Genomic DNA, 14,585 nt, shown 5'->3' with positions numbered 1-14,585 from the left:
GTTTCCCACAGATAGAGGCGGTGAAGAAAGTCTTCTTTGCCGTCACTATCAGCACTTGGTAGGCTCGACATTGAGCTCTAGCCTGTGTCCGCTCAGATTCAGAATGGGTTATCCGCCACCGGCGCTCTAGCCGTCTCAGCGACTGTTTCATTGCCCTCTGATCCATGGAAAACAATGGGGGTGTCCGGGCTCCATGCAATTGGAGAGGGCACTTCGGAGCCAAACAGTCAATAGCCCCGGTTAACTCCACATTTCAGCGGGCCACCAGGAATCAGCTGAAAGGCCATCAATATGGGATGAAACATCCCCTACTGCTCTCTGGAAACCATTTGGATCCATTAAGGGGCGGACTATCTGAATCGGTCCCACCTCCCTGCAGAGGGGAAGGTTCACAGAGAAGTCCAGTTGCACCAGGAAGGGATCTGACCATGGCACTTCTTTTACTTAGTGTCAGATCACCAACATCCATAGAGGTGAGCACCAGGTCTAAGGCATGTCCGTGACTATGAGTTGGGCCAAACATATTCAGGGACAGCCCCATGGAGGCCAGGCTTTCCACGAAGTCCCAAGCGGCCCCTTGTAAGGTCATGTCGGTGTGGATGTTAAAATCCCCTAGGACAACCAAAATAGGTATCTCCAGGAGAACATCCGCCACGATCTGGAGGAGCTCGGGCAGGGAATCCTTGGTGCAGTGGGGAGGTCGGTACACCAAAAGGAATCCTGTACTGCCCTGTCAGGGAACTGCCATCAGTGCCGGAGGGAGAGAGCAAAATCCAGAGGGATTCCGGAGAGCGTCCTGGGATTGGGAGAGGCAGCCCATCTTCTGGGGAAGAGAATCAGCGTAGCACCAGTGGAGAATGGGGGCAGATGGGGGAAGCGGCGAGGCGGTCCCATGACTCCTTGCCGGGGACCAGCGGGGAGAGTAGAGGTCCTCCGCTGCCTACGCCCTCCTTGCGCAGAAGGCTTTCGCACAGAGAGAGTAGGAGACTAGGCGTCAAAGTGCTTCTTTGCTGGAAGAAGTTTAAGAAATGCCCACTGATGGATTCTGCCAGCGATTGAGACAGCCACTGGTGAGTGGCTGTCTGGACAGAAAAGGTTCACTCAGGCAATCCAGCCAAGTGTTTGCACCGGCTTACGCACGAGCAACCCCTAGAACCATTACATGCCCCTATTGCCCAACTTCCAGAACATGCACTCAGAGAACTGGGTCTTCCCAATAGGACGCCTGCTCCACAAGGTAGGACACAAACCAATGCCTTCAAGTTTTATTTTTTTAAAAAAAAGACTAACTAAACATGCGGAATAACTTTTTGACAGCAAGAGTTGTTAGTGGATTGGACTCCCTTGGGAGTCCTGGAATTTCCATTCTTTGAGGTTTTCAAATGAAGTTGGATGGTCATGTGTCATGGATACTTTACTTGGTATTCCTCCATCACATGGGTGGAATAGATTGCACCAGGGATCACTGCAAGGTTGAAAATTCTACAATTCCACGATTCTCCCCTGTATGAATTCTTTGATGGATATTCAGATGGACTCTCTGGCTGAAACATTTTCCACATTCCACGCACTGATAGGGTTTTCCCCCTGTATGAATTCTTTGATGGGAAGTGAGAGAGGACCTCTGACTGAAGATCTTTCCACATTCCATGCACTGATAGGGTTTCTCCCCTGTATGGATTCTTTGATGTTTAGGGAGATCGAAGCTGCTACTGAAGCTCTTTCCACATTCCATGCACTGATAGGGTTTCTCCCCTGTATGAATTCTGTGATGGGACGTGAGAGAGGAGCTGTAGTTGAAGCTTTTTCCACATTCCACACACTGATAGGGTTTCTCCCCTGTATGAATTCTTTGATGTTTAGTGAGATCGGAGCTTCTACTGAAGCTCTTTCCACATTCCACACACTGATAGGGCTTCTCCCCTGTATGAATTCTTTGATGGGAAGTGAAATCAGAGATTCTACTGAAGTTCTTTCCACATTCCATGCACTGATAGGGTTTCTCCCCTGTATGAATTCTCTGATGCCTAGTGAGATCCGAGCTCATGCTGAAGCTCTTTCCACATTCCACACACTGATAGGGTTTCTCCCCTGTATGAATTCTTTGATGGGAAGTGAGATGGGAGCTCTGACTGAAGCTCTTTCCACATTCCACACACTGATAGGGTTTCTCCCCTGTATGAATTCTTTGATGGGAAGTGAGACTGTTGCTGTGACTGAAGCTCCTTCCACATTCCGCACACTGATAGGGTTTCTCCCCTGTATGAATTCTTTGATGGGAAGTGAGATTGGAGCTCTGACTGAAGCTCTTTCCACATTCCACACACTGATAGGGTTTCTCCCCTTTATGAATTCTTTGATGTTTAGTGAGATCGGAGCTGCTACTGAAGCTCTTTCCACATTCAATGCACTGATAGGGTTTCTCCCCTGTATGAATTCTTTGATGGGAAGTGAGATCGGAGCTCTGACTGAAGCTCTTTCCACATTCCACGCACCGATAGGGTTTCTTTCCAATGAGATTTCGTTGATGGGAACTGGAATGGGAGCTCTGACTGCAGCTCTTTCCACATTCCAAATTTTTACGTGCCTTCTCCACTCTGCAGATTGTGTTGTGGTCACCTTTGTTCTTGATTTCCAATTCATCACAATCTGCAATGGAGAGAAAAAGGGATTAGAGCCTCAGGAACAAATGGAGCCCCTAGTTATGGAATAATGCTCATTAAATTTGTTGTAGAGAAGGCAGTGTTCATTACCTTTGTTATTTTTAATAAACCAATGTATTTATTATTGGATTCTAATCGTTGGTTGAATGTTGCTTTGTTTGAAGTAAGTTACACATTTTAAAATTTTTGTACTTTTTGTAAAATTTTTGTACTTTTTTCATTGGATTAGATTGTTGTTATTATTACTGTTTCATGTTTATACAGTAGCACCTCGGGTTACGTAACGCTCTGGTTACGTAAATATCAGCTTATGAAAGTGGCAAATCCATGCGTAGTGATCCTTGGGTTGCGAAAACCTCATTATCTGGCCGGACCTCCGGAACGGATCCCATTCGCAGCCAGAGGTACCACTGTATATGTGCTGGAAGCTTCCCAGATTGGCTGGGGCAACCCAACCAGATGGTCAGGGTATAAATAAAAATTATTATTCTTGCTATTATTCTCACTGCTAGTACTACCTGAGATTCAATCAGCCTGGCTCTTCTCTGGGACAGATGTTGTTTGGCCCTGGCATGGCGATGTTAGGATATTTCCGTTCCACCTTAAAAGGGAGCAGGCTTTGTGAGTCACAGAGGCTGCGTATTTCCTGTTCACAGGAAGTTTATGTTGTGTCTATGCTTTCGTTTCTCTCTGTGTGCCAGAGACACTGAAGGTGGCAGTCATGTTTTCTTTGTTCTGACCAACGCTGAATAAACTTGTTAATAATGCTCTCCTGCGTGCATCTTTCGCTGTGCATTATCTGCTGATAGAGCGTGCATGAGCTCTGGAATGTGGCAAGCTATTTCTGGAAGCTCGTGTCGCTAATTGCTGATACTGCGTGTCTACGGGAGATCGATGGACGTCCGGAGATGACGTGGGGGCCATGATGGACTTTGTCTCCCTGGTAGTATCCCAACAAAAGGTTTCGGGCCCAGATTCACGGCACTTACAGGAGAGTAAGACTGTGAAAGAGACTGTGAAGGTATGTGTGGGGAAAGCGAAAGCAAATCAGGCTTTTCTGTTTGCCGCAGCAGAGTCTCTTCGATGTCCGGCTGGCCTAATTGGCCTGGGAGCCGAGCCAAGCAGGCTTCGTGATTTACGGGTGCCAAGATAAGGAGTCTCTGAAGTGAAAAAGACTCACGGCTCAAGTGAATAGCTGAAATGGAGTTTTTACAAGCTTCTGAAGCTGCTGAGTGCCCAAAGTTAAATCGGCACAATTATGAGACCTGGGCAAAATGGTGTGAAAGTTTGTTGCATCAGTTTGGAGTGTGGCACATTGTGTCTGAAGTCCCTCCCGTTCCTCTGACAGATAGATGGAGGTCCCAAAATTCAAAGGCCATAGACGTAATAGTCTTGTCCGTTTCTCTGGAGGAAATTGCCACGTTGGCTGGCAACACCACTGCACATAAGATGCGGAATGCTTTGAAGATAGCCCATCTGCCAGTCATCCCAGCCCAGAGTTTGACTGCATCGGAGGTCCTGGCTGTTTCCCAGAATGCGAGTGAATGCAGGGATGCCGAGGGCACCGGTTGCAAGCTGCAGGGGGAGCTGACTGTGATGTCATCCCAGGCAGCATTCCAGCCTCCAGGGGGAACCAAGGAGTCAGCAGCTGAGAGCTCTGTGTCAGGAAAAAGCACCAATGCAAAAGCCAGCAGCAGGTGGCTGGAAAGCAAAACAGGATGTTATTGTCTGGAGCTGTACTGCTGGGGAAAAGGGGCAGTCCATTCTCTGTACTGAGCACCGGATGTTAGCTCAGAGTGTCATCTGACCTGTACTGGAAGTGCAGGGGCGGAGGTGTGTCTCTCCTAATGGAGTCTGAAGGGAGCAGTCACATTTCTATGTACTGTTGAGTGACAGGAATAAAACATGTAAATAGGACTCCTGTCTGTCTCATTTCCCCTCCCTGGGGAGAATGCAGGGAGGGAGAGAAGAGAGAAGCAGAGGGTGTGTCCTTTCTCACGTCTAATGAGAAGAATCGCCGGGATGTTTACCTAGCCTGCCGGCAGTAGCAGACGGAAGGTAAACAAGTGTCTCACTCAGCTGCCTCGGGGGAGGCCAGGTACCTCTGACTGTGAGCTGAGATACTGACATATGGCAGCCTTCGGATGGTTGCGATTCATCGGACATCTGCATGAGAGGCTGGTGGATTGTCCTCCTCTGCTCCAAGGGGGAAGAGAAGCGTCTGAGAGCAGCCAGAAGCTGAGAACAGACAGCTGGACCCAGAGGAAAGTGTTTTCCAAGCAACAGAGTTCAAGGTATGCTGCATTTCGGGCTAAAAGTGTGAACGCAGATTGATTAATTCTCTGGTTCACGGAGCTGCGTTTCAAAGAAAGCAAAAACTCCGGGAGAAGAGGCCTGCAGCTTGGAAGCTCAGCCTGCATTCCATAAATTCTTGTGGTTAAGATAAGAAGTCCTGTATGCATTGTTGCTAAGTAACGGTCGTGGAAAGTTACTGGCAGTGAGGCTGGGAAGAGCAAAACATTACCAGGGAATGTTTTGACTACAAGTTTACGTGCTCTTGGAAGGGGACTTTCCATAGCAGCCAGAGTTTAGCTGCCAGGTGCAAAAGAGCGTAAACAACTTGCACTTTGCCTGCCTGACTGAGAAAGGAAAAAAACAACTGTTGGATTTTACAGCTTGTTTGAGAGTGTGAGCTAGAGGCTTGGCTTCAAGATGGATGCCAAGAAGGGAGCTCTGCCTTACCCACCTCCCTTAACCAATGACAATTATTCATCTTGGTCTGTAAAGATGAAGGCCCTGCTGCAGAATCAGAGGCTTTTTAATGTAATTGAAAACCCCATCCCTGCAGCACCAACCAGAGGTTGGGAATCACGGAACGTGAGGGCCAGGACTGCTATAATTCTGTGTGTCTCAGATCAGCAGCTTGTGCATATCCAGCATTTAGAAAATGCGAAAGAGGTTTGGGATACGCTGCGCACAACGCATCAGAGAGATGCTGGTTCTTCAGCGTTGCTGTATTTTGAGGAGTTAACCAATTTGAGACTTGCGCCTGATGGAGATGTTCAAGCGCACCTAACAAATGAAGTTTCTGCGCCAACAGATGGTGGAACGCAATTTCCGTCTTCAGGAGGAAGTGTTTTGCTTCATGATGATAAACAGCCTTAATCACACCTACAAGGTTGTTGCCAGTCAGCTTGGTTCCCTACCGGCCGCGCAGCTGACCGCGGAGAGAGTGTGTGCTGTGGTCCTGAATGAACACGACAGACTTACTGCACTGGAAGTGAAGGACAGGGGGAGGCAAGAACAGAGTTCAAATCTTCCCACTGCTGATGCTACTGAGGAGCATGGAGCAGCATTGAGTGCTGTCCGATGCTACAATTGTGGACAGACTGGGCATCTACAGCGGAACTGTAGGAAGCCGCGACAGTCAAAAGGAGCCAAGAGCAGCTCTACGAAGACTCAGGCGTCAGGCAAAAGCCGTTCCAAGTGCCAGGTGAAACCTGCAAAGGCTATGATGGCGGAAGGAACCACGCCAGATGTTGGGAACGCGTTCATAATCGACACGGGCTGTACAAAACATTTATGCCCGCACAGAGGACTGTTTTCGTCGTTGAAGAAGCAAAGCTTCGCTGTGAAACAGGCCAACGGTCAAGAGTTGGAAGCGACCGGAATTGGGACTGTGTATCTCGAGAGTCTGAACTTGACTATAAGCGATGTTTACCTGGTTCCAGTACTGAGATTTAATCTGCTGAGTGTGTCGCAGATTGCAAAGAAAGGACTGAAGCTGTCCTATGATGCTAAAAGCTGCAAGATCTACAAAGATGGAGAACTGTTTCTTACTGCCAGAGAGAAAGATGGACTGTATTTGTTGACTTTTGATCAAAGTGATTACATGAAATGTAATTCTTCTGATTCTAACGAAATCTCTCTTGCAGGTGTGACCAAAACGGACACCAGGAAGGTGACTAACAAGGTCGACAGAGCATTTCAGCGGGTGTATGCTGATGTGATTGGTCCTCTAGAACCATCTAGAGGCGGTGCAAAATATTACCTTTTGTGTGTGGATTGTTTCACAAATTATTCTTGGGTTTATTTGATGAAGAAACCGCAAGAAACTTTAGAAAAGTTTCAGGAGTTTTGTGACAAGGTTAAAAATATGCATGATGCTAACATTGATTGTCTTTTCACAGATGACAAACAAGTTTTTCTGTTACAGAAGTTTCAGAAGTTCCTGGATGGAAAAGGGATAGACCACAAAATTGCTGTTTCGCCAGAAGCGTGGAACAGGGGGGTCTGTGTGAGAGTGAACAAAGAATTGCAAAAGGGGATGAATGCGCAATTGCTGAGTTCACATTTGCCACATGAATATTGGGCCAAATCTCTAGCGTCCTATCTTCATGTGTGGTTGAGAAAAGTCTCAACAGAGTTGGGATGTTCTCCTTTTGAGAAGCTGTTCAATAGAAAACCTTCTGTTGCCTATTTTAAGGTTTTCAGGTCTCATGTGAGAACAGAAGCTCCAGGTGGAGTAAAGAATACCAGAGGCATTTTTGTGGGATATGAAAAGGGTCTCTACAGAGTAACTTTGTCTGAATCTGGTCAGGTGATTCTCACAAAGTTCCTAGAGAGTGCTCCAGAGCAAGAGCAGGTTGTAGAACAAACATTTCCCACAGGTGGCAATTCAGATGATGATGATTTTTCTGATGTCACAGATTACAGTGGTAATGATAATGACAGTGATAGCTCAGAGAGTTCAGTTGTAACAGTCATTGAGAGAAAATCTCACACAAAGGATAGACCTTCACAGGTGAAGGAAGAACCACTGTTAGCTATTGGTACTGGTTCTCAACAAAGTCCAGAGGTTGAACCAGTGAGCACAGAGAATCAGAACCTCATACGCAGGTCTGAGAGAGTTACAAAGGGTGTACCACCAAAGAGGTACTCAAAAGAGTTTGCTAACTTAGCTGTTGCATGTGTTGCTATTGTTAACAACTCTAAGCAGGTTAAAGCAGTGTCTAAGTCAGAGACAAAGACACAACAGAGAGTAGCAAGCCAAGGTAATGCAGAAGCACTCATTCCTTGGAAGCCAGACAACCAGAGAGGTACACTGGTGAAACCAGTGGTGGGAAGTTCCAAGGGTGGAACTGAAACAACTGGGGACAGTTATATGTATAACAACTGTTTGTTTTCTTCTCTGGATCATGTTTTGCCTATTGATGCTTTTGGGGGAGGATGTCAGGAAAAAGCACCAATGCAAAAGCCAGCAGCAGGTGGCTGGAAAGCAAAACAGGATGTTATTGTCTGGAGCTGTACTGCTGGGGAAAAGGGGCAGTCCATTCTCTGTACTGAGCACCGGATGTTAGCTCAGAGTGTCATCTGACCTGTACTGGAAGTGCAGGGGCGGAGGTGTGTCTCTCCTAATGGAGTCTGAAGGGAGCAGTCACATTTCTATGTACTGTTGAGTGACAGGAATAAAACATGTAAATAGGACTCCTGTCTGTCTCATTTCCCCTCCCTGGGGAGAATGCAGGGAGGGAGAGAAGAGAGAAGCAGAGGGTGTGTTCTTTCTCACGTCTAATGAGAAGAATCGCCGGGATGTTTACCTAGCCTGCCGGCAGTAGCAGACGGAAGGTAAACAAGTGTCTCACTCAGCTGCCTCGGGGGAGGCCAGGTACCTCTGACTGTGAGCTGAGATACTGACACTCTGTTTCTCATGGGAGCCAAGGTCATCCTCACAGATACCAGAAGGCAGGAAGTAAACAGAGACAGTTGCCTGCAGATGGCCTGAAGCAGAAGGGGGGTGAAGAGCCCATGCCAGTGGAAAACAAGGCTTTGTTTGCTGGCACAGCTTCACCAAAGGCTAAAGGCAAGTTTGATGGCCAGGAGCAGGGGGGCAAGCAGCAAAAGCCCACGCCAGTGGAAAACAAGGTTTTGCTTGCCAGAAAAACTGCTCCAAAGGCCAAGACCAGATTTATTGTAGATTCTGGATGTACCCGCCATTTGGCAAAGGACCGGCATCTCTTTATCTCCTTCAAACATCAAGATGGTGAGATCCACCTGGCAGACGGAAAGACGTTGCGAATCGCAGGAGAAGGGACTGTGAGACTGGCAAGTCTGCACACAACCATCAAAGGTGTACTTTATGTTCCAGGTGCTGCAGACAATTTGCTCAGTGTCCCACAGCTGACTGGGCGTGGTTTTGATATTTCCTTCAAGAGGAGCATCTGTGTCATCAGGAAAGGCAAAGAGGACATTTTGCATGCAAAGTTTATAGATGGTTTGTTCTGTATAACTTATGATGACAATGGTGCTGTTGTGTCTAATGTTGATTCTTGTTGTGTTGCACAAACTAACAAAGTTCTTCGTGCAGGATGCATTCATGATGCACATCGAAGATTTTGTCACATGTCTTGGCAGGCGCTGGCCAAGATGCCAGGATTGGTTCAGGGTGTGAACATCAAACCCTGTAAGTTTCACATGAAATGTGTATCTTGTGCAGAGAACAAGGTGAAGGCTGCTCCAAAAGGCACGGAGTCTAGCAGGCAGGCTTCCAAACCCTACCAGCTAGTCCACGCAGATCTGGTTGGTCCACTTGCGCCGTCTTTGGGTGGAGCAAGGTACTTCATGGTTCTAATTGATTCTTTTTCCAGGTACATTCATGTGTTTATGCTCGAGCAGAAGTCGCAAGCGTTTCCTAAGTTCAAGCATTCTGTGCTTGGTTGGAGAATGTTCACAGTAAATGTATCAGCTGTCTCTTTACTGATCGGGGCGGGGAGTTCACTTTTCAGCAGTTTGAAGCTTTTCTGACTGAGAAGGGAATCCAGCATGACTTGTCAACGCCTAGATCTCCATGGATGAATTGACTTGTGGAGCGAGCAAATCAAACGTTGCTTCAAGGCCTAAAAACCTTGTTGCATGATGCCAATCTCCCTGATAAGTATTGAGGGGAGGCTCTGTCGACTTTTGTTTACACTTTTAGCAGGAGACTGTCATCACCTATTGGTTGTACCCCCTATGAGAAGATGTTTGTTAAGAAACCCAACGTCAAGCACATGAGAATCTTTGGTTCTGACATGTGGGTACACACCCCACAGAGCAACAAGCTTGGGAAGCGTGGGGCACGTGGTTTGTTCATGGGGTACGAAAAAGGTGCATACAGGGTATGGATGACTGACTCTAAGTCCATTAAGTTCACAAAGAGTGTTGAGTACAATCCTAAGTGGGGGGGAAATGTGGGAATTTTCCAGTTACCCAGATTAAGATGAAGATGATGTGAAAAAAGCAGATAATGTTGAGGAAGCTGAGGATGATGATGATGATCAGAGTTCGGATTGCAGTTCAGTGGGCGGCGCTGCTGCTGGTGTCAGTGACAGTGATGACACAGCAGACTACAAGAGCGCAAAGGCCTCAGTCAGACCACCTGATGCGTCTGACAATGAACTGGAAGAACCACTGTTCACCATTGGTCACTTTTCTCCTAAGAAGGAGGAGATGAGTCCAGAAGACTTGCGTCTAGTACGCAGATCTGAAAGGGCGACCAAAGGCAGACCTCCAAAGAGATTTGCTGATGAGTTTGCTAAGATGGCAACTGCTGTTCTTAGTAGCTCAGAGAAGGTATGGGAACCTTCAAGCTTCAAAGAGGTTCAGGAGTTAACCTCTAAAGATGCTGAGCCTTGGTTTAATGCCATGAAGGCTGAAGTTGATTCCTTGAATAGGAACCAAACTTGGAAGCTGGTACCAGTAGTCCCAGGAATGAGACTGGTTGGCAGCAAATGGGTCTTCAAGGCCAAGACAGACCGGAATGGCAAGGTTGTCAGACACAAAGCCAGATTGGTTGCCAGAGGTTTTTCACAGGTACCAGGACAGGATTTCCACGAGACCTACTCACCCACCGTCAAGTATGAGAGCATTCGGCTGATGCTCAAGATTGCTGCAGAGGAGAAACTACATGTTTCCCATCATGACATTAATAGATTTTTTGTACGGGATTTTGGGGGAGGAGCTGTATATGCTTCCACCTGATGGAATGCAGATACAGAAGGGAATGGTCTGTAAACTGTGGAAATCCTTATATGGTCTCAAGCAGAGTGCCAGGTGTTGAAACACAAAGCTCACTGAGACATTGCTTTCTCTAGGTTTTCACCAGGGCAAAGCTGATCCATGTGTGTTTGTCAAGGAGGAGGGGCAAAACAAACTGTATTGTTTATGTTTTGTTGATGATCTTCTGATGTTTTGGAAGAATCAGGCTTTGTACCAAAGCACCCTAGCTAAGCTGAAGGAGCACTTTGACATGAAGGATCTTGGTGAGGTATCCAACTATCTTTCTCTGCAGGTGGAGAAGGACCAAGCAGGTAATTTTCTGGTACACCAAACACAGAAAATTGCTGATGTATTAACCAGGTTGAATTTGGTTGATGCAAACCCAGCAGACACACCGATGGTGACAGGTTACCAGGTAGATAGTACTGCTGAAGCGTTTTCTGACACAACGCTGTACAGATGCATTCTAGGCAAGTTGAATTTCATTGCTAGATGCTCAAGACCTGACATAGCTGTAAGCTGTAACCTGCTTAGCAGACATGCCAACAATCCAACTGTTCAGGATTGGAAAGCTCTGAAGCGCATAGCCTGCTATTTGAAAGGGACTTTGCACTACAGGCTGAGGTTCACCAGTCAGAAGACTGGAGGTCTTGAAATCTTTGCAGATGCAAGTTTTGGAAGTGACACCACGGATGGTACAAGCACTTCTGGAGTATGCTACATATACAACCACTGTCTGTTTGACTGGCTGTGCAAGAAGCAGACGACAGTGAGCCTAAGTTCCTGTGAAGCAGAACTCAATGCTCTGTTATTTTCACTAATGGATTGTGAATGGTTGATGCAACTGTTTAAGGACATCAGAGTTTCTGTGAAATGTCCTATACAAGTGTATCAAGACAATAGATCCTGTTTGGCTTTGCTGAACTCAGAGAGTTGCAAGCAAAGAACCAAGTACTTGCAGATTAAGCTACATCGTGTAAGAGAGTGTATTCAGAAAGGACTCATTCAGGTGTCCAACATGGCAGGAAATGAAATTCCTGCTGATCTGTTGTCTAAGGTTGTTAACAGAGAACAACTTAAGGTTTATGTACAGAAGTTGCAATTGGGTTGAACCACAGGTACTACAGGTTACACGGAAAGGGGGAGGATGTTAGGATATTTCCGTTCCACCTTAAAAGGGAGCAGGCTTTGTGAGTCACAGAGTCTGCGTATTTCCTGTTCACAGGAAGTTTATGTTGTGTCTATGCTTTCGTTTCTCTCTGTGCCAGAGACACTGAAGCTGGCAGTCATGTTTTCTTTGTTCTGACCAACGCTGAATAAACTTGTTAATAATGCTCTCCTGCGTGCATCTTTCGCTGTGCGTTATCTGCTGAAAGAGTGTACATGAGCTCTAAAATGTGGCAAGCTATTTCTGGAAGCTCATGTCGCTAATTGCTGATACTGCGTGTCTACGGGAGATCGATGGACGTCCGGAGATGACGTGGGGGCCATGATGGACTTTGTCTCCCTGGCAGCATCCCAACAGGCATCCCCTCCATCTCCAGTGTCATTTCTCTCTTAGGTCAACCCAAGACCGACAGCAGCAAAAAAAAAACCAGAAAACCTGACAGAAGCTACTTATCTTTCCTAACAACTCTGAAGCTGACATTTAAGATGCCTGGGCAGTTCAGACCAGCCCAACTGTGGTAGAAGGAGGCAGAAATGGAGGAAGATTGTTGACAGAAAAAACTGTAATTTACTATTTCTTGTGGGGGTGTTAGGTTCCCAGGTGTTATGGGGGCGCTGTGAAAATATATAAGATTGGTCATATAGAGGTATTTCTTGAATTTCCTGGCAGATAGGACAATCCCACACGGAAGCTTACCAAGAGAGGCCACGATCCCCCAATTCTCCTCCATTACATCCTTATGCAGAGCTCTCTGGTCAGGATCCAACAACGCCCACTCCTCGTCCGTGAAACGAAGAGTGACATCTTCAAAGCACACTGGACCCTAAGAGAAAAAGGGAAATTTCCTCCTCTGAGACAACAGAAATATGATCTGCTACACAATGCTCTGTTGTTTCCTTCTTGTTATTCCTCTTATTATGCTGTGTTATTTCAATAGGATTGCTTTGCTGCACATTTTAATTATGGGTACCTATTTTAATGCTTTAATTGAATTCTTTTATTCTGTATTTTAACTATGGGTATTCATCTTTGTGCAAATAGGTGGAACTCCAGCTACTGAGGGGAACAGAAGCAGTGATCTGTGGGCCTGACAAGATGTCTCGGGAAGTGTGCTGTCTCCCCGGGGCTAAGATCCAAGATGTAACTGAATGACTGCAAGGAATCATAAAACCCACTGACAAATACCCCTTCCTCTTGGTTCATGTGGGAACCATTGACACTGCAAGCAATAGCCTCCAGAAGATCAAAAGAGACTACGAGGCTCTCGGCAGGAAATTGAAGAAACTAAATGCACAAATTGTCATCTCATCTGTCCTCCCAGTTGAACGATGTGGCCCAGGGAGAGAGGGAAAAATAGTGGAAGTGAACAGCTGGCTTCGCAGATGGTGTAAACAGGAACGGTTTGGATTCTTAGATCACGGACTGCAGTTTCTTGAAGATGGACTTCTGGCAAGCGATGGGCTGCACCTCACAACGGTTGGGAGAAATGCTTTTGCCAAAAATCTCAGAAACCTCATCAGGAGGGCTTTAAACTGACTAATGTGGGGGAGGGAGACAGTGCTCCTGAAGGTAGGAGTCTATCAATTGATGAAGATGATCATCCAAATGTCATAGACCAAATGGAGCAAACAGCACACAGACCTAGTGGTGGGAGGAAAAAATCCTTAAATAAGAGACACGGGGGAATGATTAATGGACTTCAATGTCTGTACACTAATGTGCAAAGCATGGGAAATAAACAAGATGAGCTTGAGCTCTTGGTACAGCAAACTAAATATGACATAATAGGCATCACTGAAACCTGGTGGGATAAGTCCCACGATTGGAATGTAATAATGGGGGGATACAATCTATTTCAGAGAAACAGACCAGACAAGAAAGGAGGAGGAGTGGCGTTATATGTCAGGGATGTGTATACCTGTGAAGAGATCCAAGATTTAGAACCTCAAAGCCAAAGTGAGAGCATTTGGGTCAAAATTAAGGGAGAGAAGAATAACAGTGACCTCATTGTGGGAGTTTACTATAGATCCCCAAGCCAAACGGAGGACATAGATGATGCCTTCCTGGAACAGATGGCCAAGCATGCAAAAGGAAGGGAGATAGTAGTAATGGGGGACTTCAATTACCCGGATATTTGTTAAAATTAAAAAATTCCTTCCAGTAGCACCTTAAAGACCAACTAAGTTAGTTCTTGGCATGAGCTTTCGTGTGCATGCACACTTCTTCAGACTTATAATAATAATAATAATAATAATAATAATAATAATAATAATAATAATTTATTATTTATACCCCGCCCATCTGGCTGGGCCTCCCCAGCCACTCTGGGCGGCTTCCATAAAAACCAAAAATACAATAAAATATCACATGTTAAAAACTTCCCTGAACAGGGCTGCCTTAAGATGTCTCTTGAATGTCAGGTAGTTATTTATCACTTTGACATCTGCTGGAAGGGCGTTCCACAGGGTGGGCGCCACTACCGAGAAGGCCCTCTGCCTGGTTCCCTGTAGCTTTGCTTCTCGCAATGAGGGAACCGCCAGAAGGCCCTCGGCGCTGGATCTCAGCGTCCGGGCAGAATGATGGGGGTGGAGACGCTCCTTCAGGTATACTGGACCGAGGCCGTTTAGGGCTTTAAAGGTCAGCACCAACACTTTGAATTGTGCTCGGAAACGTACTGGGAGCCAATGCAAGTCTTTCAAGACCGGTGTTATATGGTC

General features: G+C 46.4%; 3 protein-coding genes and 1 pseudogene across 8 annotated transcripts in view; 1 reads left to right on the top strand and 3 right to left on the bottom strand.

Annotated features, from left to right (window-relative positions):
• The window catches only part of LOC114589664 (uncharacterized), a 999,511-nt gene that overhangs the window by 282,442 nt on the left and 702,484 nt on the right, over positions 1-14,585 (top strand). The window lies entirely within an intron of this gene.
• The window catches only part of LOC114589671 (uncharacterized), a 184,200-nt gene that overhangs the window by 140,010 nt on the left and 29,605 nt on the right, over positions 1-14,585 (bottom strand). The window lies entirely within an intron of this gene.
• The window catches only part of LOC144327593 (uncharacterized), a 94,983-nt pseudogene that overhangs the window by 70,677 nt on the left and 9,721 nt on the right, over positions 1-14,585 (bottom strand). The gene's annotated exons all lie outside the window — the stretch shown is intronic.
• LOC144327595 (uncharacterized) lies at positions 1,254-13,999 on the bottom strand. The gene is made up of 2 exons (XM_077927956.1): positions 12,565-13,999; positions 1,254-2,649 (listed from the first exon to the last, which is right to left on the bottom strand). The coding sequence occupies exons 1-2, from the start codon at positions 12,596-12,598 to the stop codon at positions 1,463-1,465; spliced, it is 1,221 nt and encodes a 406-aa protein (XP_077784082.1). The 5' UTR covers positions 12,599-13,999; the 3' UTR covers positions 1,254-1,462.

The sequence above is a fragment of the Podarcis muralis genome, chromosome 4 (genome assembly GCF_964188315.1).
Source record: "Podarcis muralis chromosome 4, rPodMur119.hap1.1, whole genome shotgun sequence".
NCBI lineage: Eukaryota > Metazoa > Chordata > Lepidosauria > Squamata > Lacertidae > Podarcis > Podarcis muralis.
Note: the sequence above shows the minus strand (reverse complement) of the source record. Positions and strands in the feature narration are given on the sequence as shown.

Bases quoted from the DNA above. Each gene is read 5' to 3' on its own strand.
- LOC144327595 (XM_077927956.1), bottom strand. From the start codon at position 12,598: ATGGAGGAGAATTGGGGGATCGTGGCCTCTCTTG. The intron at 2,650-12,564 runs GTAAGCTTCCGT...TCTCCATTGCAG, and splicing joins GGGGATCGTGGCCTCTCTTG to ATTGTGATGAATTGGAAATC.